The sequence below is a fragment of the Pungitius pungitius genome, chromosome 12 (assembly GCF_949316345.1).
Source record: "Pungitius pungitius chromosome 12, fPunPun2.1, whole genome shotgun sequence".
NCBI lineage: Eukaryota > Metazoa > Chordata > Actinopteri > Perciformes > Gasterosteidae > Pungitius > Pungitius pungitius.
The window spans coordinates 12,189,867-12,204,617 of record NC_084911.1 but is presented as its reverse complement, the minus strand read 5'-3'; the positions used below and the strand labels follow the sequence as shown (position 1 = coordinate 12,204,617).

The following is a 14,751-nucleotide window of genomic DNA, read 5'->3' as shown; positions in this document are numbered from 1 at the left end:
GTTTATAGAACCGGGTCTTTCCTGGCCTCTGATGTGCGAGCTCGGGCCCTGAATGGAGTTCTGTGTGGAGTCCTCATTATTCAAAACGCTGAGTCCATCTGATCAGAGAGAGAGAGATGTTTGTTAGTGATATAATAATATCAGTGGGTGATAAACACGTTGCCTATGAATGTTTATTACTTTTTGAACTTTTTGATCAATTGCGGCCTTTCATCGCACCAACACAGTTATATGAACCCTTCAAACTTTAAAGACACACAGATGAACGGGAGGGAGGGGGGAAACAAAACCTGGAGTTCAGCTCCCAGATTTCGCTCCATTTGAGGGGGCGTGTCCAGTCGCGCCACGTCACTGATGCTTATATAGGCTGCAGCTGTGGTGGCGGACTCGCGCTCAAAGACTCCCCTCTCAGCCACTCGCTCACACGCACACGCACGCACACCCCAAACAAAGAGAAGCACGCGAGGCAGCCCAGCATCCCACTAGCAGAACCACCGCCCCCTCCCTCTCCCCCCCATCCCTCTTTAGACAGAATCGGTCCGGTCCGAGAGCACAGAACCGACGATGACCACCAACGGCGCGACTAACGGGACCAGCGACATGCTGCAGATCCAGTTCGGTCTTATCAACTGCGGCAACAAATACCTAACGGCGGAGACCTTCGGCTTCAAAATCAACGCGTGCGCGTCGTCCATGAAGAAGAAGCAGATCTGGACCCTGGAGCAGAGCGGCGACGACTCCAGCGGCGACGTGTTCCACCTCAAGTCCCACCTGGGCCGGTACATCGCCGCCGACAAGGACGGCAACGTCACCGGGGACACCGAGAGCCCGGGCCCGGAGTGCCGGTTCGTCATCACCGCCCACGACGACGGCCGCTGGTCCCTGCGGTCCGAGCCGCACGGCCGCTACCTGGGCGGCACCGAGGACCGGATCATCTGCTTCGCGCAGACCGCGTCCGTGGCGGAGAAATGGAGCGTGCACATCGCCATGCACCCGCAGGTGAACATCTTCAGCATGACGCGCAAGCGGTACGCGCACCTGAGCGGCAAGGTGGACGAGATCGCCATCGACCGGGACGTGCCGTGGGGGGTGGACTCCATGATCACGCTGGTGTTCCAAGATCAGCGCTACCACCTGCAGACCTCCGACAACCGCTTCCTGAGGAACGACGGCACGCTGCTCGCCCCCGCGGACAAGACCACGGGCTACACGCTGGAGTTCCGCTCCGGGAAGGTGGCGTTCAGGGACTGCGGCGGCAGGTACCTCGCTCCATCCGGGCCCTCCGGCACCATGAAGTCCGGCAAAGGCGCGCGCGTGGGCAAGGACGAGCTGTTCGTGCTGGAGCAGAGCCACCCGCAGGTGGTGCTGACCGCCGCCAACGAGAGGAACGTCTCCACCCGGCAAGGTGGGTGTGGGTCCAGGCCTGGTGGTCCTAGTGACCCCCCTGTGAGAGCGTGTCTGTATCTTATCCTCTGGCTGAGTATGGGTTAAAGCGATGGCATGTCGGTCTAAATCACGCACACATGCACAGATGGGTAAGATATGGGCATGTTAATGACTTGCATATCCTGGCCTGTAACAATGTCTTGTTTGACCAGAGCCCACATGCCAATATGTACCAGTCCTTAAGACACTAAACCTTTGCATCTATTGAAGTGGAACCCTCACAAATCCAAACACAATACAAGCTGGAGGAAGAACACTGGGTGTTGTGCATGTTCACTTTTTTAAAAGACATAAAGAAGTGCACGGTGCCCTGTGAACACACATTCAGCAGAGTGTACTTTATTTAAAATGGTATTTTGTGCATTTGACTTGACTCCCTTATTGGAAATGCAATGCTCACACGGCCTTATTGGCTAATCCTCATCTGTGAATCTGCATCAGCTGAACTCTTTAGACACGTTCATGGTTCCTCGCATAGTTCAGATATTATCTGGTTAATTTGGTTTATCGGTGTCTGCGTGTCAGCTGTTGGTGTGTGCAATGATGCTATCTCCTTTCCTTCCCTTCCGTCCCCTCCTAACCGTTTTCCATCTCTTCCTTGCGGTGCCTCCTTTTTACCTTTGCTCGCTTTGCCTCCCGTCTTTGAAACATGTCTTTTTTTTTTTTTCTTCCTCCATCTCTTTCATCATTCCCTAATGGCTTCTCCTGTCACATCCTCCCTTAACGTCTCCACCTCCCTGCCCCCCCTCTTCCAGCCTTCAGGCCCTGCTGCTCTTGCTTTGTGTGTGTGTGTGTGTGTGTTCTGTCACTACACTGCGGCTTTCCTCATGTTGACCATTAGAAACATGAGTCGTGCGTGTGTGTCATTGAGCTGTAATGATGGGGATCTGACCACAACATAGTCCTGTGTTCAGAAAGTATGACTCGTTGAACCTTTTTAAAAAAGCCGGTTTTGGTTCTGCCCCCCGGCTTTGTTGACTGGCTGTAGGGATATTAAGGCATCGGCTCAGTCGCCCACACAAAATGGAGGCTGGTGTTTGAAGCTGGACATCAAATAACAAATTGTCACGCCATGAAAGCGGTCCAAACGCTGGCCCTTTTTAAAATTCAATCTGATGGAGTTATACAATGACGCGCTGTACAAAGATCCTGAATTGCACTTTCATAATACTCCAGTGAAAAAAATATGATTGCTGTCTGAGATATATTGCCAAATCAGATTATGTCTGGAGTACCACAACATTCTGCTCACACAATAATGCCAGGTTTAGTTTATGGTTTATGGTAGCCCTGATATGAATCAGGGCTACCATAAACTATTCAATCTATTTTATTCAGTTAAATCTACAATCTCTTTTTTTGTTGTCTGAAAATAGTGAAAAACAACCATTAATTTGACATTCAAACATCCAAGTCCTTTAGTTGAGACTTAAAGTATTTGTGTCCATTTTTACCCAAACAAAATACACTAAAATAACCAATTATCATACATTTGGTCAAATGACTAAATTGATTGCTCCCTGAGGTCAGCAATGAAGCCGATGCCTTGACTTGAGAAATCAGAACTGGTCCAAGAAAAGTTCCATGTGTGCACCAGTAATCCGAGGTCATTGGTCTCATGTGCTGCCTTGCTCCAGGGCACTGGTGCAATGCAGGCCATGTCCTCTTTGCAGCTCAAATGGGTCCAAAATGAGACTGAATGGTTGGAGGAAGACCAACAACTGGGTCATTGTGACGTGGATTAAATGTTGAGGATAATTAAACTGGCTCCAGATGTGTTTTCCAGCCAACAGCTGCTCACAGGTCAGCATCTATTTGGCTGGCAGACCTCGACCAAGATGGCGACTTTGAGCTGGTTTGCTTTTCATTAGCAGCTCGAGTGGGTCGGCCCCAAAGCCGCCAAATGACTATTTGGACTCTTCCGCCCCTTTGATGGCTCAGAGTCCCCCGCACCTCCAAAACATGGCTAGTGAATAAAAGGATACGAAGATGGAATGATGGCCAAATACAAAAAAATAACCACACGCTATACAAATGGCCATGTTTATTTTTTAAGTAGCTCTAATTGACAATACTAACAATCTCCCATTTGGTCATAAAATCTCTCTCCTTGAACTCGCAAGTTTTTTTTTTTCTTCGAACAAACACCTTTTGTCAAATTATGTCTGTATTCAGTTAGTGGGGAGAGTAGTTCTGTGTAGATTGAACCTGGACAAAAAGCAAAATGTGAAGTTTGACGTATTCGCTGAGCTCAATGAAATTGATACATACGTAGAACGTGTCATATTTTCATCATTAAGATGACGTTGAACTGCATAGTTTCTCCATTACTGAAAACACGAGGCGACTGACCAGACGCAGAATCTTTGCAGTAAGGCCAACTGGGTTATTCCACCAAAATGTCAACCACCGACCTTGTACAAGTTGCAGTGAAAACAATCCCGATTTGTTCAGATTACATCTAGAAAGCAGCTCAATTTGTGCAGACTTTCACGTCATCTGATTTCAAATCGGGCCTTGACTCTTGTTCTGTGAAAGCAGGAGACAAAGTGAGGCTTCGTGTTGTGTCTGTTCATGATTCAGCCCTGACACCCTTTCTGTATCCTTCACCCGCTGGCAGGAAATGAGACATGAGACGCACAACTCCGACCTTGGCTGGTGTGTGTGTGTGTATTAAATCCCCACAGGGCAGAGGATGGTGATTTGCTCCATCTACAGCTCATAAACACACACACACACCCCCCCTGACAGGGACTCAATCAATCCGTGCATCCTTGGTAATGTTGGCAGAGTGCATGCTTTAATGGGGGTGTGTGTGTGTGTGTGTGTTGGGAGCGTGCCAGGGGGCAAATGGCCTCATGTCGACAGCACCGTGCAGCCTCTCCTCCCTGATGTTGTCCACTTAATTAAAGGTTAGACCACTGGTCTTTTCTGTGTGTCGCCACATTATTTCTCAGTCATCTGTTATTCACTAAAGAAAATATTATTTTGTTGCTGCAGACTAAACGGAATGAGGTTAAAGGCCATTTAGCTGAAGACATGGAGTCCTCAGGCCCAGTGTCCTGCATGTCTGGCCCTGTTTTTTCTCCCTCAATTTGTTTAGACGTAGTTTGTGTGTGTGTGTGTGTGTGTTCAGTAAGTCAGACTGTTTGAGCAGTGGTGGTACAGTTTCTGTGTGTGTATGTGTGTGTGTGTGTGACAACAAAGGCTGATGATCTGTCTCCCCGTTTGTGCCCCAGCTGGTCGCCTCCTCAGTCAGGTCTGCTGAACAATAGGACGCACACAACTGCACTTGATACAATGGCGTGCGTTCACAGCAGGCCTCCGGTTCTGGCCAACAGCTACTGGGGCCAACAATCTGTGCCTGCCGCCATCAGGCTCAATGTGGTGGGTGGGGCGGACAGAAGGAGAGAGCAGCGTGTGTGTGTGTGTGTTTGCTATGTGTGGTAACTTCTTTTGCAGTTTTCTGAAGAGGGATGCTGCGTGTGTGTAAGTGACCCTCTACCAACCAATAACCCTGTGAGCTTCTTAAAGTGATCAGCAAAGCCATATCTGTGTATGCACACACACACACACACACACACACAGATAAAGGCTGACCCTCTCTGGGTCACGGCTGAGGCTGCACAGGCCTCAGGGTGACTGCTTTGTTCTGTTGGTCTTATTTTCATGTTGTGTACCCGCCAGTGCTTTTCTATCCTTGTGATAACACGGGACCAGTTGCGTGCGTGCGTGTGGATCACACTAAGCCTTTGACTGTAGAGCAGACAGACTCGCTTCCTCCTATCCAGTAACCGACTAGTCAAATATTATCCTAATTTTTGTGGAAATGTTCAGCCCTGTGGAATATGTTGACAAGTTGCTAAAAGCCTCTTTGACAGCAGTGAAAAAAACTCAACCCACATAAATTCAAAATAAAGATTTTGGGGAATAATTTATTCAAACCAGCTCCGCAGAGGAAGGGATTACAATCAGTACACAGTACAGCATGTAAAGCCTGTCTTTTGATAGTTTCCTGGTGTATTTTCATATAGTGAAATGTTCTTCCCTTTGTGTGTGTGTGTGTGTGTGTCCTATTCAATGTCTTTCATGTGAACAAGTCTTATGCTAGAAATATAAGCACTTTTTAAAATTAAACTACTCATTTAATGGATTAACTTGCGAGCTGATGGTTTAGACCATGAGACAAATTAAATGATTTTAGGGGTTTGAGGTATTGCCTCATGTGTCTCATAGAGACTGAAAGACTCTTTAATGTCTGTACAATAAATATCAAGCTTTTACTGGCAGCCAGTTTGCGTGAAGATTAAAATATTATGAATTAATTAGTTATTTTTTTTCTTCCTCAAAGGGATCAAATCACTTTCTAAAGACTCATTACTGTCTTGATAATCTTTCAGAGTCAAACTGCATGATTAATAGATTAATACAATAGACCAGATGGATATTTTAACACAAAATGGGTTTTGAACAATTATAACCGTATAATAAGGGATAAACATGACATGGCTGTCAGTTGGTGGAGGCCTCCATCAGTTAGTCTACTCCCCCCTGCCTCGGTAGTAAATGCTGACTGCGGTGCTACTGTACTTAGTGGATGTGTTGGCGGAGCAGGAAGCACTGTGACTGATGATAGGAGTCGAGCAGAGGACCCTCCTCTCCTCTATGTGGTTCTCATCATGGTTACGTGTGTGTGTGTGTGTGTGTGTGTGTGTGTGTGTGTGTGTGTGTGTTTGTCTGCGTTCTTGCGTGTGCAGCCTCACATATTTCTGCAGAAACCCAATCTGTCCTGTGGGGTTGGAGTTGTTTGACTCTAGTGAGCGCTGCACAGGAGAGGAGGGTGTGCGTCTCTTTTCAGACTCCCAATGTGAGTCCAGTTTGCTACTGAGTTCATACTTTTAAATCAAAGCACATGCTCGGCTTCAGTTGGAGACTACTAACTGCGTACATTTAGTGTCGAGGCACCATGTGCTGGGAAGGGTTTTTAAATCTGGTTTGTAGCGTCTGAAGAGGATCGAGCTGCTGAGGAGGACTGAACTTTGTTTACATCTGTAAATGTTCTTATGACCCCACACTGGATTTGAACATCATGCCAAACATGCCAATGTTGTCTCTGCTGGTAGATAAGCTATAAGCAACCATTTCATAATGCACACTGAAAAAATAATCTGGAAAAACAAAAACCTTGTCGTGGTTAGAGGCCAACAAATATATAGAAATGGTCAGCTGACAAATATCAAATACCAAAGAACGTGCTTCCGATTTTGACACAAAGGATGACACTGTTCATCATGAGCTGGGGGAGGGTCTCACACATGTGAAGGGAGACGGGTGGAGAACACATGAGCGAGCTGGTTTGTTTTCTCAAACACATCTTTCTTTCTGAGTCCGTCTCGCTCTGCACACATTTACACAGCGCTCCCAACAGTCCATGGCTCTCTATTGGGCCTCTAGGTCCAGCTACGCCGTGACCTCTTCCCATACAACAGTTTGCATTGTGCCGCATCAAGTGTGTGTGCGTGTGACTGACTGACCCTATGCGTCCTTTAGTTGAGTTATGTTTGGCTACCTCTTTGTTGCTCTCAAGTTCTTTCTTTCGAGCTCTAGCTGGCTGGTCTAAAAACACCAAATATTTTATTTGCGGTGACCATTATTATTATTTTTTTTAACGAGCAACGCCAATTCACCCATCAAAAAGCCAAGCAGCGTTGTCAGACCTTGGTTGGAGATGGACGATGCAGCGCTCTGATAGGATCGTCAATGTTTTGAGGGCGGGACTTGGCAAAGGGTCAGTTTGCCAGGCTGAAATATCTGAACAAAATAATGGAGGGACTGCCCCGAAATGTTGCACAGATATTCATGCATCACATGCTGCCTTGTCCTTAAGCATGTTGACGTTAGCATTTAGCTGAAAACAGACCGCAGAGTCAGTTCAGAGCCCATTCTTTCACTCAAAATTCACTAGATTAAAACTTGGTCCTATTTTTCACAAGGCAAATAGCTTCTGAAATATTCTCAACACATCTGACAGAAGGAAGGACTCAGATTTCCCCAAAGAAAAATATGTTTAAGCTATTTCAATATCCAATGTTGGAATATACTATATAAATACATCATGTAAATATAACCTCATTTCCATGCACACAAACTTTTCCAAATCAGGTGGGGGGGGGGAGACTAACGCGACGCCAGCAGGAGACGGGAAGTGCATGCTATTTTTTTTTAAGCCTTACAGACCTGAAAGCATGTTGTGTAACAAATAATCTAAGCCATCATTGGTTATCAGAATAATTTTTTGTGTGTGTGTGTGAGAGAAATCCTTCACTAATCCAAGCCCGCCTGATGTTTCTCATTTAGAGCGCGTGCGTGCGTGCGTGTGTGTCTACATCTGGACTGTTGGTGGTCATCCTCATCTATTTAAAGCCCTCAAATGTGCGTTGAGCTAATGTCTGACCCAGTAGCCTGTATTTTAACCACCCTGCCCCTCCACTGTCTGACCCCACTCAGGTATGGACCTGTCAGCCAATCAGGACGAGGAGGGCGACCAGGAAGTCTTCCAGGTGGAGATATGTCGCGAAAACCGCAAGTGTGCGTTCCGGACTGCCGCTGGGAAATACTGGACCCTGACTGCTAATGGTGGCCTGCAGTGCACCGCCTCTACCAAGTACGCAACCCCCCCCCACACACACACACACACAATCCCATCGTGTCTCCTCTTCACTCCCTTTCACACCTGCTCCAATCTGTCCACTCTCTAACCTCTCAGCGCCACGCATTGTGTGTGTGAGAACCTGATCCTGGTCCGTCACAGCTTTTAGTCTGCAGTCCGCTGCCCAGTAGTGTGTGTGTGTGTGTGTGTGTGTGTGTGTGTGTGTGTGTGTGTGTGTGTGTGTGTGTGTGTGTGTGTGTGTGTGTGTGTGTGTGTGTGTGTGTGTGTGTGTGTGTGTGTGTGTGTGTGTGTGTGTGTGTGTGTGTGTGTGTGTGTGTGTGTGTGTGTGTGTGTGTGTGTGTGTGTGTGTGTGAACTCATGGCCGTGGCATGTTTTGGGAGATTAAGTGCAGTCGACCTATAGAGTGATTTTTATGTGCAGTGGTTCCGCCCAGCCAGAGTGCTGGCTGTTAACCCCTGACTTTTGACCCCTCACCCTGTGCTCCTGGATGATTTCACTGGGAGGCCCCACCCCTTGCAGTTTTAGTCGAGTGGACTTTTCTCGACATCCTCAAGCACTAAGTAGAGCACTTGGTTCCTCTTTTTTTGAGTGTTTTGTAGAGCTAGAAGCTGCAGATGTGCAGGAGTCATAAAGAGCACAGAAAACATCTGATCCTGTGAGACAAGTCAGAGAGCCAAGTATCCAGAGTTAACTCTTGCGGATCACTCTGCAGGAAGTCCACCGAATTCCTCAGTCACATTCTTGACATTTGACTCTCCTCGCAGACCAGACCGCAAAAATCTGCTCCTTCCTGCATGTCCTCTTTCAGTGGCTTGAGGAGACCTTTTGGGGAGTGTTTTTAGGCCTTCATTGATAGAAGACATGGTACGTGGCACTAAAACCCCACTCTGTGCCCAGAAGAAGGATTAACCAGCTACTTGGTGTACACATGAAGCTCATCCCTCCACCTTAAACCTACCTCTCTAATTACCCAGCAGCTGCTTAAGATGGGGGTCAACCAGCTGGGTGTCGTCTCCTCGTCTGTCTACCTCCCACGTACATGAACTCATCCTCCTGTGCTCCCTCTCTGCAGGTCGGCTAATTGCTACTTTGACATCGAGTGGCGTGGGAAGAGGCTGACTCTGCGTGCTGCCAACGGGAAATATGTCGCCGCCAAGAAGAACGGCCAGCTAGCGGCCACCATCGACTCTGCCGGTCGGTGAGATTTGTTGATTCAGGCGCTCGGACAACGACTGACTGGTTTCCTTTTCAGCACTGGTCCCGAGGGAGGGAGGGGGGAGGGGTTCTGTGAAGGGCTGGATGTTCCAGTTGTTTCTTGGCCTCAAAGGCAGAATGTAACTTGAGCCTTTGGGGGTTTAGAGCTGCTGTCCTCTGCTTGTTTGCCTCGTTGATGCTGTATTTGTTTTTAAGTCAAACATTCAAACAACGGTGAAACTGCAGAGTCACAGTCGAGCCTTCACTAAAAGACAAAACTCGAGGTGGAAATACAGTCTGCTTATTCAACCCGACTACAGAGGCAATACATCATCTTTATACTGCCTTTTTTCTAACTGCTATAGTTTCCAGTTAGCTTTCAAATCTGATTTAAGACAACATGGATCAAAGCTGAATCCTTCACTTTGTGCTTCTGTTACAACTGGGCTCTTTTTAGGGCACTTTTGACCTAACTGTCTGTTTTGAATGAGAAAGTTGTGTAAAGGGTTTCTTTCAAATTTGTATTTAAAATACAGATGTTTTTACAGATGTTGCGCCCCTCTTGTTTGCCTCCAGGTGAGTCCGAGGAGTTTCTCATGAAGCTGATTAACCGCCCGATCATCGTGCTGCGCGGGGAGCACGGCTTCATCGGCTGCAGGAAGGTGACGGGGACGCTGGACTCCAACCGCTCCACCTACGACTACTTCACCCTGGAGTTCAGAGATGGAGCGTACAGCCTGCAAGGTCCGTTTTGGCTGCAGGACATTTTATGTGTTGTGGGATGTTAACATGTGCGTCACACAGTGGTTGGAGGGCATACACAGGATTACATTTTCGCTTGTGTTCAAAAAGAGGGATTTGATTTGCATGATTTCCTAACAAAGCAATTTCCAGCTAAATCTTTGCCCCCCCCCCCCCCCCAGACTCCACAGGTAAATACTGGATGGTTGGCAACGAGCAGTCGGTGGTGAGCAGCAGCGATGCGCCCGTCGACTTCCTTTTTGAGTTTTGCGACTACAACAAGCTGGCTATCCGCCACGCCGCCGACGGCAAGTACCTCCGTGGCGACCACGCCGGCGTGCTGAAGGCCAACGCCGACGACCTGGAGACCGCCACGCTCTGGGAGTACTGAGGGAGGCTGTGGCTGCTGCGGAGCCGATGGGTGAAAGTGTGGCGACGCAGCACAACCTGTCCGTGCATCCCCCTATTACCCCCACCACCCCCCGCCCCCCACTCCTTATATTATATCTCGTACTACGACTTTATTTGTTGATGAACTGCATAGAGACCATGAAGGATAGAAGGAGAAAGGACGGAGGCGCTCTTTTCCCCGCAGTCTAGCCCTCCCATCTTTTCCCAGCTTCCCGCCACCCTTTATCTGTTGCCATAGTTACCGTGGGGCTGTGCACTTTTTCTGCTCCGATCTGGTTCGCTGCTCGACCTGTCACACTCTCTCCCTCCTCGCCTTAGGATTGGGCCGTCCCTCTCGCAGAGCAGAGCCACATTTTAAGAGCCCCCCCCCCCACCACTACCCCTTTCAACCCGTCTCTATTGTCTGTGTGAGCAGCACATGGTGGCAGTATTTACTCTCTGTGACCCGGTCTGCCAGATCTGCTTCTACCTGATCGGATCTCCCGAAGCCAATCCACCGTCGATATAATCTGCTTCAGCTACTTCCTGTCAGCTGGACGCACAACATGGAGACGGTGGGTCCGTCTTTGAGAGTTTCTCATCGCGTAGCAACCGATTTTCTGATCTGACCAGGCCCAGTGTGTTTGTTTTTCATGAGCAGGCCCCGTGGCCTTGGCATCATGAATGTGTGATTTACCTGGGGAGGATCTGATGATATAGAAAACGATGTAACTTACGGGTTTAACCCCCCCCCCCCGCCCACACACACACCCTTATTCATCTCAACTGTAAAATAGTCTAAACCTGTTTCCTGTATTGTTCTCATTGGACCAAACAGGATGTAGGAAGCAAAAACACGTAAACCCCCCCCTCCCCCCGACCCTCCACGCGCCAAACCTATTGTCCCAAGACCAGTTAAAAGAAATTAAAAATAGAAATGGTGCGGTCACATACTGTGTGTTTACTGCATCACTTGTCGTACTGGAAGAAGACCAGCGCTCCCTGATACAGTTGGATTTCTTTTCCTACATCCAAGGCACAGACATTATCATGGGTACAGTAGGTAGCCATAGCAACGGAACGATTTATTATTCCATTTTGAAAGCTGCTTTTTGAATCCTTCAACCAAACCTAGACCTTAGGCTTTATTTTGACCAAACCTTTGATACTGGATTAACAAACATCATCTCACACACACACACACACACACACACACACACACCTGAGAAACCTGGTGCTACTAACTCATGACATGTTACAGTCCTGTTGATTATCTCGCGCTGTCTGGACAAGCCAATGTTGATTTTCCGCTGTGTCTCTGCACATTAAAGCTTTTCCATGTAACAGAAAAGGCTGAAAGAGAGCCCTTACTAACACTAATCTGCTGCTTCTTTAGATTTCATTTTTGTTCGAAATATCATGGCAACCTTTTGAGATAAGATTTGTTTTTCGGTTTTGTTGGATTTCTTTTGCGTTCCTGACTTTTCCTTAAAGGTGGTGAAGACATGTGTTAAAAAAAAAAAAGAGACAAATATCTTTTATGCTTGCGTGTAGCAAAGCACCCATGGGTCCCGCCCTCCTCGGCGCCCTTCGGCTTTCTCCATAGCACAAAGCCGCAATGGTTTCTGTCGACTTTTACAATACAGCAAAGATTGGCACTTGGCCCCTAAATTATTGGCTCTTCCACCATCATCGTCACCATCAAACATTCCTCTAATGTGACACTAAGTATGGCTGTACCCCACGTGGAATGATGCATGATTGTAGCCAGTTCCTCAACTGTGTTTTTAACGTTTCGAGCGTTTTTTTTATGCGCGAAAGGTTGAGAATCTCATGCGAATAAAAGGAGCGGTTTGTCCTTGGAGAAACCTGGGTCTCCATGGTAACCAAGACCAAGGCTGAGACAAACTGATGTGGAAGGGTAAACATGTGGTAATGACTGTGCCTTACACTCGGGTTTTTGGGCAGTAGAAGAAAAAAAGATTTAAAAAAAGAATCCACATCTTTGCTTTGTATAACTGGAAGTTCTTTTTGTATTATTGTTTTGTATCTTTTTTTTTGATATTGTGGATTAACCTCTCTTGTGCCATTTGGTTCACCTGAAATCCAACGACCAATAAAACTGGAATTTGGAACGCTACGGATCATTTTTCTCTTTGCTTGACGAGTCACTGTTAATTACTGATTTTGATGAATGAAAACAGTCTGATATCAGCTGTAGATCTCTTTACAGGATGCATTTGTACAGCGCCTTTCTAATCTTCTAAGCTTTAAACCTAGATGTCATTCACCAAAATGCATGCACTCATGGCAGCCTGCAGGGGGGAAATAAGGGGTTAAGCACCTTGCCCTAGGACACACTGACATGGATTGGAGGAGCCGGGGATCGAATTGCTGATCATCCAGTTTCAAGACAACCCGCTCTAGACAGATGCCGCAATGCGTTTCAGGTCTTTACCCACCACGGGAGCAGGGTGTGCAAAATGAAATCTGAATATGTGCATCACGGTGCACATTCCTCTTGCGTCTAAACCGGGTTGGTGAGACATTGCAAAGGGGCTGTGAGGACCAGTGGACCAGCCAAAGGAACACTTTCATTGATTCAACACAAAACCCAATGAGTCATAGTTCAACCTGTCTTTTCCTGCCCTGCACATTTTCTCATTTAATCCCAGTGCGACTCGACTGCCAGGTTCTGACAAAAATGACTCCATGTGCTGTCCCACTTACACACACACACACACACACACATGGAAAACGCACACTTTTCTCTGCCCTGAATAGACCCTTTGTGTTGAAATATTCTTTCTTCTGCAGGGAAAGGGCAACCCCCACCCCCCACCCCCCTACCCCCAAAATATACACACATGCATAAACGCCATTCAGGCGGTAATGTAATGATGGAGCCTCCAGTGCAAGTCTCTAATCCAACTCCTGCCCCCTGTCAGGCATGCAGATCCCAGAGGAACACCCAACATGGCAAAACAAACGTTCCACCCCTCTGCTGCCTCTTCTCCCTCACCCACTTAATCTCTCTTTCTCTCTCTGGGCCTGCTTTAACCATCCTCCCATCAATCCCTCATCCTCTCGCTCCCTCTGCGTTCGCCTACATAATTTCCCTCCCCCCTCTTTTGAACAACTTCTGCTAAAAAGATGAGTCACTCAAAATATGACCCAGATCCCAGAAATGGGTGCAGTGGTTTGTGGGTAAAGAGCTTGCTGGCCTGTTTTCAGGACAAATGAACGACGGACTACGGGTAAAGGGGGAGGGGGGTTGTGTGCGAAATGGCTGCCGTCTCCGCCACCCATATCTGAGCCCCCCTACAACCGCCTTGTTTCCATGGAAACAGCAGCTGCTAGAAGCTGAGAGGCCTGGATCAAAGAGGCGAGCGAGTGTGTGGCGTCGTCAGGGCCTGAAATGTCAGAAAACATTCATTGCAAGCAGAATGATGGCTGAACGGGGGCCTAGTGAGGCTTGTGTGGTTTGAGTGGGTGGGGGTGTGCAGCGCTCACAGGGGTTAGGATGAGGAGGAGGGGCGCGGGGGCGTCTGCCTTTGATCAGAGAAGAACTCATTATCGAGGAAACGGTACAAGGCCCGAATCTGTGTTCCTCTGGTATTCCTCCCATCTACTGACTGCAGGAGTGTGTGTCGTCTCTTCCATCTCATCTCCTCGCTCTAATCAAATCTATGTCCGCTAGTGTTTTCCCCATCTCTGAATCGGGGGGTCACTGGGTCAGTCAGTAATCTCCTTAGTAGATGTGAAGGAGCAACATGGTGTCTGTGTGGGTTGACTCAGGTCAGCATATTTTCACATCTAAGTGTTTTTTTCAGTTCTAACCCATTGTAGACGGCTCCACACTTTCAATTAATATCAACACATCAGCGCTGCTGTACGGACACGGTGCTTTGAGCTCACATGTTCGCATTGACAATTTGGGGGACCAGCTTCAAGAAAATTATTAGGAATCAGTGAAGGGGGACAAAACCTTCATTTCAGAACCTTAGTTCACAAGGCTTTCAAGGGAAACAGCAGCTGTGCAAATTCTTCTGCATTGTAATGTACCCAGGCAGCTCTATTGAGTGTTCCTGATATGGAGTAAAGCATAGTCAGAAACACACAAGTCACATACTGGGTATAGGAAAATAGAAAAACCGATCATCCTCATGTAGGGCATGTTGTAAAGGCCAAAAAAATGACAACTTGGGCGCATTTTGGTGTTGAACCAGCACACAGAGCCTTCAGCTCTACTGAGTGGAGATGCTGCATTAAAAAAGCATTGGAAATACACACATTCATTAAAGACACAC

The 14,751-nt window shown here is 47.6% G+C and overlaps 1 protein-coding gene across 1 annotated transcript; it reads left to right on the top strand.

The window, feature by feature from the left end:
- Positions 1-366: 366 nt before the first annotated feature.
- On the top strand, positions 367-12,581 carry fscn1a (fascin actin-bundling protein 1a). The gene is made up of 5 exons (XM_037476606.2): positions 367-1,405; positions 7,954-8,110; positions 9,189-9,310; positions 9,887-10,054; positions 10,234-12,581. The coding sequence occupies exons 1-5, from the start codon at positions 565-567 to the stop codon at positions 10,440-10,442; spliced, it is 1,497 nt and encodes a 498-aa protein (XP_037332503.1). The 5' UTR covers positions 367-564; the 3' UTR covers positions 10,443-12,581.
- The last annotated feature ends 2,170 nt before the right edge of the window (positions 12,582-14,751 follow it).